Raw genomic sequence first — 15379 nt, 5'->3', positions numbered from 1 at the left:
TTTTTTTAACTAACCTACTTTGGAGCTAAGTAATTTTTAACACTGATACCTTTAATAGCTAGGTTATTGAACTAATATGGTACAACTCACATTGAAGAATTTTTGAAAGGGTCAAATGCTATAATGGTTATTCATGTTCAGTTTTGCTTTTCAGAGCTCCCTTCCTTTGCAGCATGTGGAAGCATGGCAGAGCAGCATGGAAACATTGCTTGGCCAAATGAGAAAATGAACATGGAAAACCATTCTTGTTCAACCTACATGTATTTATTTTCAGTAGATTACAGTATTCTTTCTTATTTTCTCTTTTTATTCTCTTTCTCTCTCCTTTATTCTGTAATTGTGCCTTTTATTATTATTATTATTATGATTTAAAATTGGCACACCTCCCTATTCTTTAACTTAACACGTTCTATTTTCTGTTGTGGCTTCTTTGATGTTTCTTTTTCTCCTCTTCTTGATTTGATTCTGTTTTATTTTGCCACTTTTATTTCCTTTTGGTACGACCATTGCATGTCTGTGTGTGTTTCTTTCTTTACTTTCCTTTCTCCCTGAACTTCTTCCTTTTCACAGTATTGGAACACGGGAGGTAGTCACGCAGAAGAACTTGTGTGGCCTGGTGCCCATCCGGGATTTCAGGCTAGACCCCAATCTTCTCTACTCTATTCCTTTACTAGCTCTAAGCCCCAATTTACTGATTGTGTGGCTATTTCTGAGCATTGCCTACTTGGTGGCTAAATTACGTTGCAAGTGAAGATGAGTTTAAAAGCAAACAGAAGCAAAAATTTCAATGAAGTGCCAGAATATTTATTGCCACCTGGTACCTATTTGTCAAAGAATGTCTCATAGCATCATCTGCCAAGAATAATAATTATTATTATGCCTTACAATTTTGTGTTTCTATTGTACTAAACTTGTAAATACACATCAGATTATTTTATGAAAAGGAATTGTATCGAACGTTTAAACTGTTAACGCTTTCAGTGCTTGTAACATAGTCTGACAGCGGCCCTGTTACCTCGGTATTTTACCCAACCTGAAGATTAGTTTCTCTTACCAAATATTTTTCAGGCATCCAAATCCGGAGTCACTTTACTTTCTCTCTCTGTAGATACACACAGTTTTGTTTCACATGTTCCATGTATTCCAGAGAAAGGAACTTGTATTCCAGAGAAAAGAATTTGTATCTTTTTTGTATATTCTTAAAGTGTGTCAATCTTGCGTTTCATATTTATGTGATATGCGAAGAAACAAAGTGATGGTTTGTAACAGGTTTAGCTAAACAAATATGCTCAGCACCTTACTACTTTGATTTCTAAGCATAGCCTCTAAAGCAGCCTTTGCCAACTTGGTGCCCTCCAGATGTTTTGGGACTACAGTTTCACCATCCCTTGCCAGCATGGTTGTGCTGGTTGGGGGCTGATGGAAGTTGTTGTCCAAAACATCTGGAGAGGGCACCAGCTTGGTGAAGGCTGCTCTAAATAATTATAGCGATCCATGCTTAGAATCATGTACTTGTTTCCCCCCCCCTTCAAAGTTAAATCTGTTGCAGCAAATTATACCAACTTTAAAAAAAGAACCAACTTGAACTGCAGTGTACTGCATGCAATATACCGTACTCTCAGTTTATTTCTATATCTACTTTTTTAATGTATCAAAAAGGGAAGAGTGGGTAGCAAAGAATAGCTTACAAATAATCTGTAATTCTATTTAAATCTCCGGGAAAATATTTTTATAGTATATGTGAATGCGATCATATGTAAATTAATCCTGACATTAAATATTGCCATAAAAGATGCACTAATGAGATATTTCAGCTAATGGTTAACGTTTTAGTTAGAAGAGATGAAATAAAATAGTTAAAAGATGCTAACATAATTGAGTAACTGTTCCCAGAAAATTACTCTAATACTTTAGTGGACAACAGAGAATTATGCTTAATTGCTACAGTTATGACATTTAACTGTTCAAATATGCACATATCAGCATTCAGAAAGCTTGTATAGATATATTAAAGTTATAATTTTGTGGATTAATTTAAGTATAAGGCAACAGCCAACATTGCGTAAACGGAATTCCCCTTCTCTTCCACCCGCCATTCCCTCCCCAATTCTGCTTCAGAAGGTCTATGAACCTCTAGAGCAGATTTGGGGGGGTGTATGGGATCGTTAGGAAGATGAAACCCCACTGCCCTAGTGGCAGTCCGTTCCACAGGCATGTGACTGCCATTGTAAATTTGAGATTTTAAAAGGAGTTAAGTAGGCTTAGAGACAAATTCTAACTGTCATGTTCCATTGTGCTATGTCCCACTGGTACAAAGATGTTGTCTCGATTGCATTTATTTTGACAACTAGTATAAGAAGCAGATGTAGCCTTGATTATGGACTGTTTGTATGTTACCAGAGTAGCATGAGAGCTACTGCTCAATCCTGTCCTGGCTCCAGTAACATTTGTAGGAAGCAGTCATGTGACTTGGGGTAAACAGGCATCATTATTTCACACTACATCAAAATCACTTCTTATGTACTCAGAGTAGACTTATTGAAATTAATGGACCCAAAGTAGACATATCTACTAATTTCAGTGGATCTAGTCTGAGGAGGATGAAAATTGGATGCAACCCAGTGATGTTGGTGTGGGAAATACTCCTGGTGCATGAGACTGCTTTATACAGACATTACTGTAGAATGTTTCTACAGTGCAGGTTTCATCTGCTCAGAAGCAGCAGCCACACTACTCAGGCAATATAACAACAGGTCTTGTGAGGAATGCATTGCAAGATAATTATCTGCCCCACCCCCCTGCAATGTAAACATACCGCACGGCAGCATTAAATCCTTTCTTGTCAGAGGAATGCTTCATACATACATTGTAACTTGTCACTGCATTGCATGCATTGAGTCTTGCCTCTCAAACAAGAATAAAAAAACACGCATAGGGTCAAAAATGTCTACCTGGGTCATATGGGTTTCCCAGAAGCCACAATTTCAAAACACACACACACATACATTTATTGGTAAGTAGCCAGTTGTCAGGCTGACTACAACCAGGCAAGGAAGCAGTTTTACTTTTTTTTCTTGTAGACTGTCAGTGTGCCACAAATGATCAACATAGGCAGGGGTGGGCTAGTCAATATTTGTAAGACTTAACTATCCTGCCTTCTCCTTCTGCAGCACTGAAGATAATGGGGTAGCTCTTAAATATGCAGAGCTTTGTGAATCCACAAGAGCTCAGGATGGTACCAAATGAGTTTCAGATAGTAAACACATCCCCAAACACATACCCTCCCTCTGCAAGACTGCTAAATCAAAATGTGTGCAAATTGTTGCCACAAATTTAACACCCTAGAATACTTTTGTGCTTTTAAATGAATCAAAGTGACACTCAAGTATAAATTAAAGTCACTACAGATAGTGTGACACTGTAGGTTAAACCACAGAGCCTAGGGCTTGCCGATCGGAAGGTTGGCAATTCAAATCCCTGCGATGGGGTGAGCTCCCGTTGCTTAGTCCCTGCTCCTGCCAACCTAGCAGTTCGAAAGCACACAGTGCAAGTAGATAAATAGGTACCGCTCTGGCGGGAAGGTCAACAACATTTCCGTGCACTGCTCTGGTTTGCCAGAAGCAGCTTAATCATTCTGGTCACATGTCCCAGAAGCTGTATGCCGGCTCCCTCAGCCAGTAAAGCGAGATGAGCGCCGCAACCCCAGAGTCGTCCGCAACTGGACCTAATGGTCAGGGGTCCCTTTACCTTTACCTTTACAAATAAAATAAGTACTTCAGAGTCCCAATGCATTGTTTTAGAGGAAAGACAATAAAATCATTTACTTGTGAAATTAAGCCATATAAAAATGTGTATTATACAATGACAATTGAGTTAATGAAATCAGTTAATCCCAGTTTCATATCAAGGTGTGCACAATCCATAGAGTAGATTTCAGTATGAAAGTTAAACAGCTGTTAATATGCCCACTGAAATCAACAGAACTTCAAAAGAGCTTGTTTGTCTGGGTTTTGCCTTATGTTGATAGTGGAATAAATTATTATAATTCAAAATCTCACCACCTTGGAAACAATGCTGCTGTAGTTTAACAAGGGGCATATTAAATGTTGCTGTCCTTAATTGTTTAAAATATAATTATATATCAGTTCTATGTTTGTGTGCCTTGTTTAACACTTATGCTCTAGCATGAAACCATTTTCATTTTCCATTGTTATCTTCTATATTCAAAGGAACCAAAGAAAGTTCTCTTTTGATGGTCTAAGTTAATTCATGTGTACCAAAATGATGTGCTTCCTTACATAGCTGTTTTTCAGCACTTTCAGTTTCATGAAAAATAATGGCCTTTTAAATAGATTTCAGAAATATTGTATTGAAATGCAATAGAGTTCAAAACCTGAGTGTAAATGTTAAGATAGCCTATTGTAGCAATGATTATCACACCAAAAGAGGACTGTTCCCCAACAGCCCAGTATAGATTTTATTCTGCCACTTTAAACCATAGCTAAGGAGCAGGTCAGCAGAATTATTGACCCCATCGTCTCCTACAATTTCACATGCAAATCCCCACTTCTCCCTTTTACCATGGTTTATTGTTATGTGCTAAGCTGGACTCCCATTATAACTACAGTTTGCAGATGGTTTCCAATCCTAGGTGAGAATAAATTTGGTTAGCACAAGTGCATACATAACATTAAATCATGGTGAAATGGAAGGGATTGCACAAGCCCACAGCCCACTATAGATTTCCTAGGTTAAACCTGCAGTAGGTAAATATGAGGGAAGGTTGCACTCCTAAATATTGATGGCTTTCTAGCATATGGTTGGTGGCTGTACATGAAATATTTTTTCAAGCAATTAAACAGTACTAAACTTTTAAGGATTGTGATTGTATTAGTATTAGTTGGTTAAGTTCTTCTCCCCCAACCGCTCCTACTGTGCATAGCAAATTATCTAGTCACGGTAACCTTGAGCAAAGCCCTTGCTAAACTGATATGCAGGAAATAGTTGTTGTTGAAAAGCATTTATTACTGCACAGCATATGTGCCATGAAATACTTTGGAACATTGCAGAGATCAGTTGTATTGCAACTAGTTACACTATTGCTTTTTAGAATTGCAAGTTTAGCAACTAGACACTGCATGTTTCTATTTCACGTGCCTCATAGCTGCACTGTTTAGTGATCCACTGCTTTTAAATTTGCAATGGCAAATTATTCAAGCACCTGTTCAAGTATTTCAATGCTATGAACTAACTAGTTCACCTCATTATTGTCTAAAATAATTGTTCATTTTGTTTTTGTTTTTACTGCTGTCATTTTTTGTGCTTGTCTCTCTTTCCCAGTGAGGGTTGTCGAAGAGAAAATACAATGAAGAATGTTGGATGTCGCAAGTATGCATTTAATTCCCTGCAGCTGAAGGCTTTCCCCAAGTATTACAGGCCTCCTGAAGGAACTTATGGAAAAGTTGAATCATAAGATTACTCTGTCCTGTAATTAGTCGTTCCGTTAAAAAGAAATGTGGATACACTCAATTTTAGTATATGAACTTTGACAACAATGTCAGAAAAATTTTTTTGTACGTTTCACTAGTTAATACCAAGCATGTACTTTTATTAAATTGGATTCCATAGGAAAAATATTATTTACTGACCCCTTATAACATGAAAATGTGATGACCGTCTGCTCATGTAACTAGCCATCAGTGTATGTAAGATGTCGGTTCCATTGATTTCTTACTTATATGCCTAAATAAGAAAGGTAATTCCTGGACTGTTGATGATTTTATGAATGGCGTTTAGGCAGCTGTTTCACACATCTTTTTATACTGATTTGATTTGAGATTAAGACTTTCATATAATACTTTTTTAAAAAACCTCAGACTTTGTAAATAGTAAATGAATTGGATGTGAGGCAGTTTGAAAAGTTACAAGCAGCATTGTTATGCAGGAGAAGCTAAAACTCAGTTTTTAAGACAGTGCAGCACAGTAATATAAATGCCAGGACCTTAAAATGTTTTCCTGTATGTAGGACACTATCATATAAGTGGTGTGTACTATACAGCATCAGGAATTGACACAAAGCCCAGATCAAAAACTGGACTGGACCCATGATTCTTTCAGTTGTTTTTAGAAATTTTACAGTTCTATACCTTTGAAAAGTAGGCTCAAGGAAGAGAGAGTTGCACATGGCAAAATAGTTAATGTGACTAGTAGTGCTCTGGGCAGAGGCCTGAAAAGACAAGGTACACATTCTTAACTGGCTGGCATTGTAAATTAGATACAAAAGTGCATTCTGGTTTGGCCTCTGAAGTGCCAAGGAGGCTGAGTCCTCTGCATATCTGCATCATCAGAGGCATCCAACCTATTTCAGTTTGCACCTCTTTCTGTTTATATCCATCAGTTTACTGCACACAGCAATGCCATTCAGTGGAAGACAAATATTCAGAAGCGTGCGCTCTCTCTCTTTTTTTCATGCACAAGATGATATTATACAACTTCACTTGTGGAAGTAGCTGTTCGATGTTTGCAAGCCTTTTGCCAAGTATGCTTGCTGGATTTACAGCCTGGTTCTAGGACTGAATGAGATGCACTTTAACCATTTGGAATTGGTGGTTCCTTACTTTCCTCTCTGTCTTCAGTCTTTCAAATATGTTTACTGTATTATATTTAACTTTTACTAGGAGTAAACCCATTGATATTAAAGGCCATGACTAACTTAGACCCATTAATTTCAGTGAGTCTACTCCCCATAATAGTTAAATACACAGCCCATAGGTAATGAAAACTATGAAGTACATAAGGGATTCCTACTTTCAGATCATTGATTTAAACAAAAGCCAAATGTTTCTCATGACCCCATAATTCATTGATGATAAGGCTACGCACTAAACTGGTATGGGTGTAACACTAAACCATAGTTCAGTGTTATGTGAATGAGCTTTTGGCTCACACCTCCGTAATTACAACTCTGATGAGGAGTGGGAACTACTTCTTTTTAAACCAGATGCAGTTTATTGTTATCAGGGGTGCCAACTTGAATAAAATATTGGGGGCCCACGCAAATCCTACCCGACATAATTGATCACGTGACATGGCACATGCACACCATTTGAATGGCAATACCCATCAACTTTGGGAGGGCCCAGCCCCCTCAAATATTTTTTTTTTGGGGGGGGGAGGGACCTCGGACCCTAGGAGTCGGCTCCTATGATTGTTATGCCCCAAAGGAACAGACAGTTAGTTTAAACTATGGTTCACTGAAACAAGTCTGGCCAAAATCATAGCTTATGATACAGTGGTACCTCAGGTTAAGTACTTAATTCGTTCTGGGGGTCCGTTCTTAACCTGAAACTGTTCTTAACCTGAAGCACCACTTAAGCTAACGGGGCCTCCTGCTGCTGCCGCGCCGCCAGAGCACGATTTCTGTTCTCATCCTGAAGCAAAGTTCTTAACCCAAGGTAATATTTCTGGGTTAGCGGAGTCTGTAACCTGAAGCGTATGTAACTTGAGGTACCACTGTACTGGCTTGTCTCAACAAATCTTAGTTTAAGCTAACCATTTATCCCTTTTGGACAGAACAATAAACTGCTGCTTGTTAAAGACAGGAAGTGGAAGTTTCCAAGCTACTCCTCAAACTTCTGTTTAAGACAGGAAGTTAATGCATCTCTTCTCCTCCTTGGGCTACCCTGGAGGAGGAGCACATGGAAGAGGAGATAGGAGTGCATCAGTTTGAGAGAGACACTGCTGCTTGTTCACATAATGTTAAATTGTGGTTCAGAATTATTGTCTTCCAATGGGAGATGCTCATGTGAAAAGCCGCTATTAACAAAACTACCCTTTAGAAAGACACTCATGAATATTAATTGATTGCACCAGTACAAAAAGCAAATGTGTGAATAATGCTTAAGGTAGAACAATACAGTCTTCTGTTGATATGTGACCAGCAGCAAAACAAAAGTGAAATTAAGCACTGATTTTTTAAAATCACATCATGTTTAATCTTCTGTAGAGTTGTTTAATCCAGTATATAATAACCATTATAACATTTTCATACTAAGACTGTAACCCAGAACAAACATCTACACTTTTAAAGTCTACTGAATTAGTGGTGTTTATGTATAATAACTATGTTTAGGATCATGGGCCCTGTAATGGAAATGGGAAATGTGGTTCAGTTATTCTCCACAAAATAAGAAACCGGTATACATGGGACATTTTCCAATTCTGTGTTACTTCTCCCAGCTATTTATATTTGCACTTTAATTTCGCAAAGGTTTTCATTGTTTATTCTAGGCCTACAGACATTTGTTATACTATTTGCTTTTTGCAGTTTGATGGCTTAGCTGTGTTGTTACATGTGCTAGTCATGATTTTGCACTAATCATGATTTTGGTGAACTAGTCTTTTATTGCTGTTTCAGCCTTGTTTGCAGTTTCAGTGTTATGAATGCTATGTAACATGTTTAACCTCGGAACTCTGCACCAAGTGTAAACGTTTTTGGTCCATGTTGAAATTGTACTATTGGGAAAACTCATCCTGATATAGCATAAATGTGCATTATTTTGTATTTATATTATGTTCACCACTCAGTGTATTTCTTGTACATATTAATCATGTACTTAAACACTTAAGTTATTATTTTTCAGCTTTGGAGGAAGGGCTACTGAAAAGATTTCAGTAATTTAATGATTCTCTAAAACTTTGGCAAGCAATGTTTTTAGACACAGAATACTGTCAGCCATCTCTTGGAGCCATAGGGTGTATTTCCCCATTCTTTTAATGGGAAAGGGAAGCTGAAACTTTAGGCCAGATTGGCTAGTATAAATGTTCAGGATCAGCTATTTTCTATCTATTTTTAGCTATGCCCCCTCTAAATAACAGTGAGCCTTTATTTTACATGCCTACTTGAATTACACTACGGAAAATTGTTTGTTTTTACAATGTTTCATTCACTTTGGTGAGGCTCTGTGGATAGAAATGCATTATATAGCATTGCAATACTTATATGAAGAATTTCCAAACTCCTCATATGTGTCCTTTGAAACCCTCACTTTTTTTAAGATACCAAGCTATAGTACTGCATTAATTATAGGAAAGGGATTCAATATTCTGATTATCTTTGGGTTGTTTGCAATATGTAGAACAACTTTGTCCATGTAATATTTTATAAAGACAATTTGACATATGCATAGATAGGATTCCATTGAGGACAAACTGAATAGAGCTTAATGAAAAATGGAAAACTCTGAAAACATAAATCCATATTAGGAAACTTCATTTAATTGTTTTATTTGAGTGACAGATTGCACAGAAAAGGCATTCTTAAGGAATACTATAACATGAAGTTCTAACTAATCTTTTTTAGTACATTTTAGAAATGAAACCTACTAAAGGGGTATAAAAGAAACTGCTGCTAAGTCTGTTTGTCTCTGTTCTATTAAAACACCCACAGCACAGTTGCCTTTTGGGTTTCATTTATGTATGTAGAGCTATTGTAAAATAGAGCACTGTTTTTGTCTCAACACAGTTGTATTTGCCAAGCTTGGTGCATTGAAAAGTTTATTTTATTTATTTGTTTTGGGGCAGTATTAATATACCATAAACATATGATTACTGTTTTATATAGTCAATTCTTCCAATCCATGTATGCTGTAAATGTGCTAGTCTTTAGGGATAAAATAATAATAAAGAACTGACAAGAATGCTGAGATTAGTATTTTTGTTTCATTAAAAAAAAAAGATAAAATACATTGCAACTTTCAAGGCTTTAGGACCTCTATTATATTATACTTTCTAGCATTTTCCTACTAGCAGGGGTGTCGGGATTTTCTGGGCCCAGTACACTGTATCTGGACTGGGACCAGTGACCACTTGCAAAAGAGGATGCAAACTTGCATGCAACTTGCATGTGCAAATCTATGTTCTCTTTTTGCAGATGGAGGGTCCCAAAATATAACTTCTAGGGGGTACAACCACCCTGGAAAGATGCATCCTGGTTGCTAGGAAAAAGCAACACATATTCCAAGGGCAGCGGGCCTGGGTAGATCAGTTGGTTACGGCAAACCAACCAGATGGCCAGGGTATATATAAAATAATTATTAATCCATGGAGGTCCTAAAAGACTGCAGTTTTCCCCAGCCCTTTTCCTATTTCTGTCGCCTGGTATCCAAACAACTCACTCATCAATCGCAGCTCTGACTTTGCTCAAAGGCTAAATACATGGGTGGAAATTTCAGAGAAATTGCTTAGATGTGTACCTTTCTTTTGTCCCCCCCTTTTTTTCTTTTAATGAAAGTATGGCCACCTGCTAGTGTGGGTTCAGTACATCAGTATCCCTATACCTCTCTCTCAGTGTAACTGCCTACAAGCAGTTGCATTTTGTTTTAAATTTTTATTTAAAGATTTGTTTTTATTGTTGATAAAGGTGGTCCTACTATTGTGCCTTTATTTATTAATAAAGACAAATAGACATTTTATTTTTTATCAGTATATATAGGGCCAAATCTTTGTGTGGCTTACAATGAATATAAGCTAAAGATGCTGTTTGGTACAATATATTGCAGAGATGGTTTACAATGATTTATAAATTAAGGGATTTGAGATTTAGGATATAAGGCCATACATCTTATGTTTATCAAACAGCAGCCTCCCCCACCCCCCACCAAAAAAAGCAAACCACTTCTGAAATTAAGGGAACTCGGTGTTACATAGTATATGACAAGGGGTTGCTGATCTAATAATCTAAGGGGGAGTAAAAAAAAGTCCACTGGTATACCCAAGCCTTTGGTCCTGCATAAAGTATTATTTATATAGCACTAGCAAGATGTATGGCTATGGCTGTGCTCATGGTCTTACAATCAAAAATTTGACATGGAACTTACTTTAACGCAAACCAGGAAAGAATGTGATTTTGGGTACACATACTTAAGACTCGATTACAGGCTTAGTTGTAATGTGGCATGGTAACCAGGGGGCTAAACCAAAGGCTTCACATGTGGATTTTGAGGATGCAGGCCAGCAAAGGGGAAGGGGGTGTAATCTTCTGAAGGAGCAGAAAACCTCTGGCTGGCTGAAGGACTCTGGATGGAGGACTGAAGGCCACAAACATGGACATATTTGAGGGGCTGTTTCTCTGTCCACTGCTCACCAACCCACTGCCATTCTCCACATATCGACCGCCTTCCCATGCAACTATTAAGCTCACTTTTCACTTTCCTAAACCACTTTCTAAAGTCACTTTCCTGTTCCACAGCCCTGCTTTGTACCCATTTTCACACACACATCCCTGGTAACTTCCTGCATCTTCCTCCTTCCACACATTGCAACTACTAAGCACCCTTTTCATTTTCTGCCCAGTTATGAAGCCATCATCCCCTTCTATTCTTCAGATGCTGTCATGATCCTGGCTTTCATGTTCAGCTCCCATTCCTACGCCTTCTACTGCCCCCCCCCTTTTGCAAGCCCCTTTGCACCCCCAATTTTCCCTTCACTCCGTTTTTCCTTCACCCTCCTCCTTACTTTTCTCAACTCACCTCTGCACACAGACCACCCCCATTTCCATCCTGATCCGCCTATACTGCAGACCCCTTTGCGCACATATCCCACGCTGATATATGTTACTGTATCTTTAAGATGAATAGAATATTAAGAGCAAGTCTGCCAGTTAGCTTATTCAGCTAAGGGTCCAGTTGATAGATGTTGTACATATATGGATGTTTGCTTGTTAGTTAAACATCCGTTCTACATTACACACTGAATCTGGAAATTCATGTTGAAAACAACAAATGATATCAGAAGTGGGGCGGGGGGGAATACATTGCAGGAAGGTACTATGGTATATTTGAGGGCTCCACATTCTTTCTCTCTCACACATGAGGCAGCTGAGAAATGGAAGAGGGAGAAGTCTTAAGTACAATGAAGTGAGTGATGCTGAAAGAAAAACATTGCTTTAAACAATGGCAGAACTTTGAATTAAGTGTTCCCATTCTTATTCAAAGTCACTATTGTCCTTTTCATGCAGTTTGTCTATTAACTTTGCTAACTCTGCAATGGGAATGGGAACTCTTTACAATATATTTGAGCCCGGCCTTGGCTGGGGAGGGCGGGGTATAAATAAAAAATTATTATTATTATTATTATTATTATTATTATTATTATTGTTGTTGTTGTTGTTGTTGTTGTTATTGTTATTGTTATTGTTATTGTTATTGTTATTGTTATTATATTTGCAGAAACAACAGAAAGAAATGGTCTCATTGGCAGGATTTAAATAAACATTTACAACTTTATTTAGAGAGAACAAGAAGTATAACAATGTGATAACATAATACTGTATATAAACAGCAGAATGTATCATTTGATGTAATCAGGGGCGCCGACTTATAAAAAATATTGGGGGGGCGGGGGCCCATACCGACTTATAAAAAATATTGGGGGGGCCCAAGACCTCCAAACCGCTGCTGCTGGGGGAACGAAAGGGGCGAGCCCCGGGCTGCCCCGACCTTAAGTGAACCTGTGAGGGCCCGCCCTTTGCGGCAGCCGATTGGCTGCCGCCGTGGGCGGTGAATATTAATGAGCTAGGGGGAATCCCCGCTTCTCGCGGGGGCTGACGCCAGCCCCGCGAGATTGTTGATGGGTCGAGAGATCGGGAGTGGCTTTGTTTTAACTCATTACTGAATGTATTTTAAAAGGTAACTATCGTCAAACAAGGAAAATAAAAAATACCAACATAATTTTGTGATTTTACAAAGCATAATATAACTAATAATTTTCTTAAATTATTGGGGGGGGCAGAGCCCCCCCAAACAAATTTTTGAGGGGGCTCGGGCCCCCTCAGGCCCCATGGAGTCGGCGCCTATGGATGTAATAAACCAGAAATGGTATTTGAGAGAAATCAACAGGGAGGGGGGAAATTGGAAAATGTTCAGCAATGATATTGAATACTTTTTTTGAGAAAAGAAAATCAATTAATATTTTTTTAAAAAAAAAAAAACTTTGAAATAAAGTGGGGGTGGGAAAATATTGAGAGGAAAATGGTACAGAACTTTGATGAGGCACTACAAATTCTCAGATGGGGACTGCACTATGAGGTTTTTACATTATTATTGCATTGATAAGAACGAAATGACCAAGCAACAAGAGATGTGAATGATCTTGGCAAGAGAGTGCTGGATGAGGAAACCAAGACGAGAGAATGGAAGGACAGCAATGAGAAAGTTACCGCAGTCTAGGCAACAGATGAACTGAGGGTTAGACTCCAAGTGTTAGACTCCCAATTGGGACCTAAAACATGTCAAAGCCTTTAAACAGCTCACAAAACAGCCGTCACTCAAAAGAAAGAAAAAGTCTCTACATGATAAACTGAAACACCAGATTATCTATGGGAACATATCTATAGTCCATGGGAACAAATCTGAGAGAAAGCAGAGTTTATTTTTTAATGAACAAAATATAATCCTCATCCAAAAAAAGAAACTGATGGTAAGATAAATATACCACACAACATGATAAATATTAACATTAGCAAGGCATCCAAAAAAAAATTGATGTCAAAGTAGCTCACCAAACAATGCTCTGATCAGGCAATGAGCTGCTGAACAGGAATGATGGCTAGCTATTTGGAAAATCCATTTTATATACATTTCTGGACACAGAGAACTGTCTGACTTTGCTTGCATGTATGGCTTTTAATAAAAACATGAAAGGTAAACATTATATTTCCAATGGCAGATATCCTGTACAGGTGATACCAAAAGCCATAGGATCTTATGACAGCACACAGAGAAAGTGCATAAAGAAAGAACAGGTCCCTGAGGGATGCTAACTGAGACAGGGAAGGCAGAGGAAGTCTCTCTCCCTATGGTTATATTGAAGAATCAATTAGACAGGTAGCTCTTTTTTACCTAGCCAAGGTAAATACCAAGATTCCATGAGTTTTCTGTTGCAGAATATCTAATGCCTCTACATATTTTTCTTTGCCCTTCTGAATAATAAAATATAACTTTCTAGAGGGGTGTGGACAGTTGCCTATCTATTTTGACAGGGTTAAGTGCTAAAATGGAGCATGACTTTCCTTCTCATACTACCAAGTTTGGGCAACTAATAGACTTGTACTAATAGACTTTGCCCTATTGATTGACTTCATATCAGATCCATTAACCAGTGATACCCTTAGTTCTTCTAAGTGTTTTGCTTCTTGGGTGCTGTAAGGAGTCCATGAGATCATATATTCCTGATCCCCTCCCCCCCCCTTTTTTTTGCTTTTAGACCCCATCTACACTATACATTTAAATAAGTATTATGCCACTTTAAACAATCATGGTTTCCTGCAAATAACCCTGGGAACTGTAGTTTGTTACTAGGAGAACCCCTTCTCCTCAAAGATCTACAGTTTCCAGAGTCCCCTGGGAAGAAGGATTGCTTATTAAACAATTGGAAATATTACTCTCACACACACTGATTTATAGTGCAAGGCTTTCAGTGCCAAATCAGGAAATCCAGTAATGGATAGCCAATAGAGCATGTAGTTTGGCCCTAAGAGTATTTATTAATTTTGAGTGATTTATATAATCACTTCTCTCTAATTGTTGAGGAGACCTAATATAACCCTACCGTTTATTATGTGAGTGGTAAATATTAACTTACTTGCCCTTATAAAATGTGTTAGCTCAGGTTAAGTTCCACTGGGTTAGAAGGTAGCAATCAAACATTGGCCTGAAAAGAATTTCACCAATACCAGGTAAGAACACACATTTTAAGTTTAGCTTTTGGGAGGAAAAAAAAGATAACGTGCTGAGCAGTGTGGGTGGGAAAGAGAAAAAACATTTGACTGTTACACAGTACCATATGTCATTATGTGGATCTGATGTCTGGTTTGTATCACCAAGTATATAATTTTCAGTTTAAGTGTGTTTGATAGAGCTCTGAGGCAAATAAAATAAAATAAATTCATGAAGGTAATGGAACAGTAATAGTAATAATACAACCACAATGAACTGTGCAGTATATCATTTTTGGGCTTTATAAGCTCCCAGATTAATATCACATCCTAAAATATAGAGGTATTGTAATACTACTGTCAGCTATTAATAGGTCATGTTCTCCCTAAACAAAGAACTGTAATAGTGAAAGTAGTGAATGAACCAAGATATACCATATTTTTTGCTCTATAAGACTCACTTTTTCCCTTCTAAAAAGTAAAGGGAAATGTGTGTGTGTCTTATGGAGCGAATGCAGGCTGCGCAGCTATCCCAGAAGCCAGAACAGGAAGAGGGATCGCTGCTTTTGCTGCGCAGCAATCCCTCTTGCTGTTCTGGGTTCTGAGATTCAGAATATATATATATATTTTCCTCCTCCAAAAACTAGGTGCATCTTATGGTCTGGT

The 15379-nt window shown here is 38.0% G+C and overlaps 1 protein-coding gene and 1 long non-coding RNA gene across 22 annotated transcripts in view; one reads left to right on the top strand and one right to left on the bottom strand.

The window, feature by feature from the left end:
• Positions 1–8718, top strand: part of INPP4A (inositol polyphosphate-4-phosphatase type I A) — a 96671-nt gene extending 87953 nt beyond the window's left edge. For 8 of the 18 annotated variants that reach the window (XM_081857872.1, XM_081857871.1, XM_081857884.1 and 5 more), the window contains one exon: positions 5341–8718. In XM_081857872.1, coding sequence (XP_081713998.1) covers positions 5341–5473 — 133 coding nt within the window. In that variant the 3' untranslated portion in view covers positions 5474–8718. Of the gene's footprint in view, positions 1–570; positions 1349–5340 lie in introns of those variants that run through there. The other 10 variants (XM_081857882.1, XM_081857880.1, XM_081857878.1 and 7 more) reach the window with 6 other exon arrangements.
• The window catches only part of LOC309339706, a 33719-nt gene that overhangs the window by 12911 nt on the left and 5429 nt on the right, over positions 1–15379 (bottom strand). The gene's annotated exons all lie outside the window — the stretch shown is intronic.

This window comes from Podarcis erhardii (genome assembly GCF_964252035.2).
Source record: "Podarcis erhardii genome assembly, chromosome: 4".
Classification (NCBI taxonomy): Eukaryota; Metazoa; Chordata; class Lepidosauria; order Squamata; family Lacertidae; genus Podarcis; species Podarcis erhardii.
Note: the sequence above shows the minus strand (reverse complement) of the source record. Positions and strands in the feature narration are given on the sequence as shown.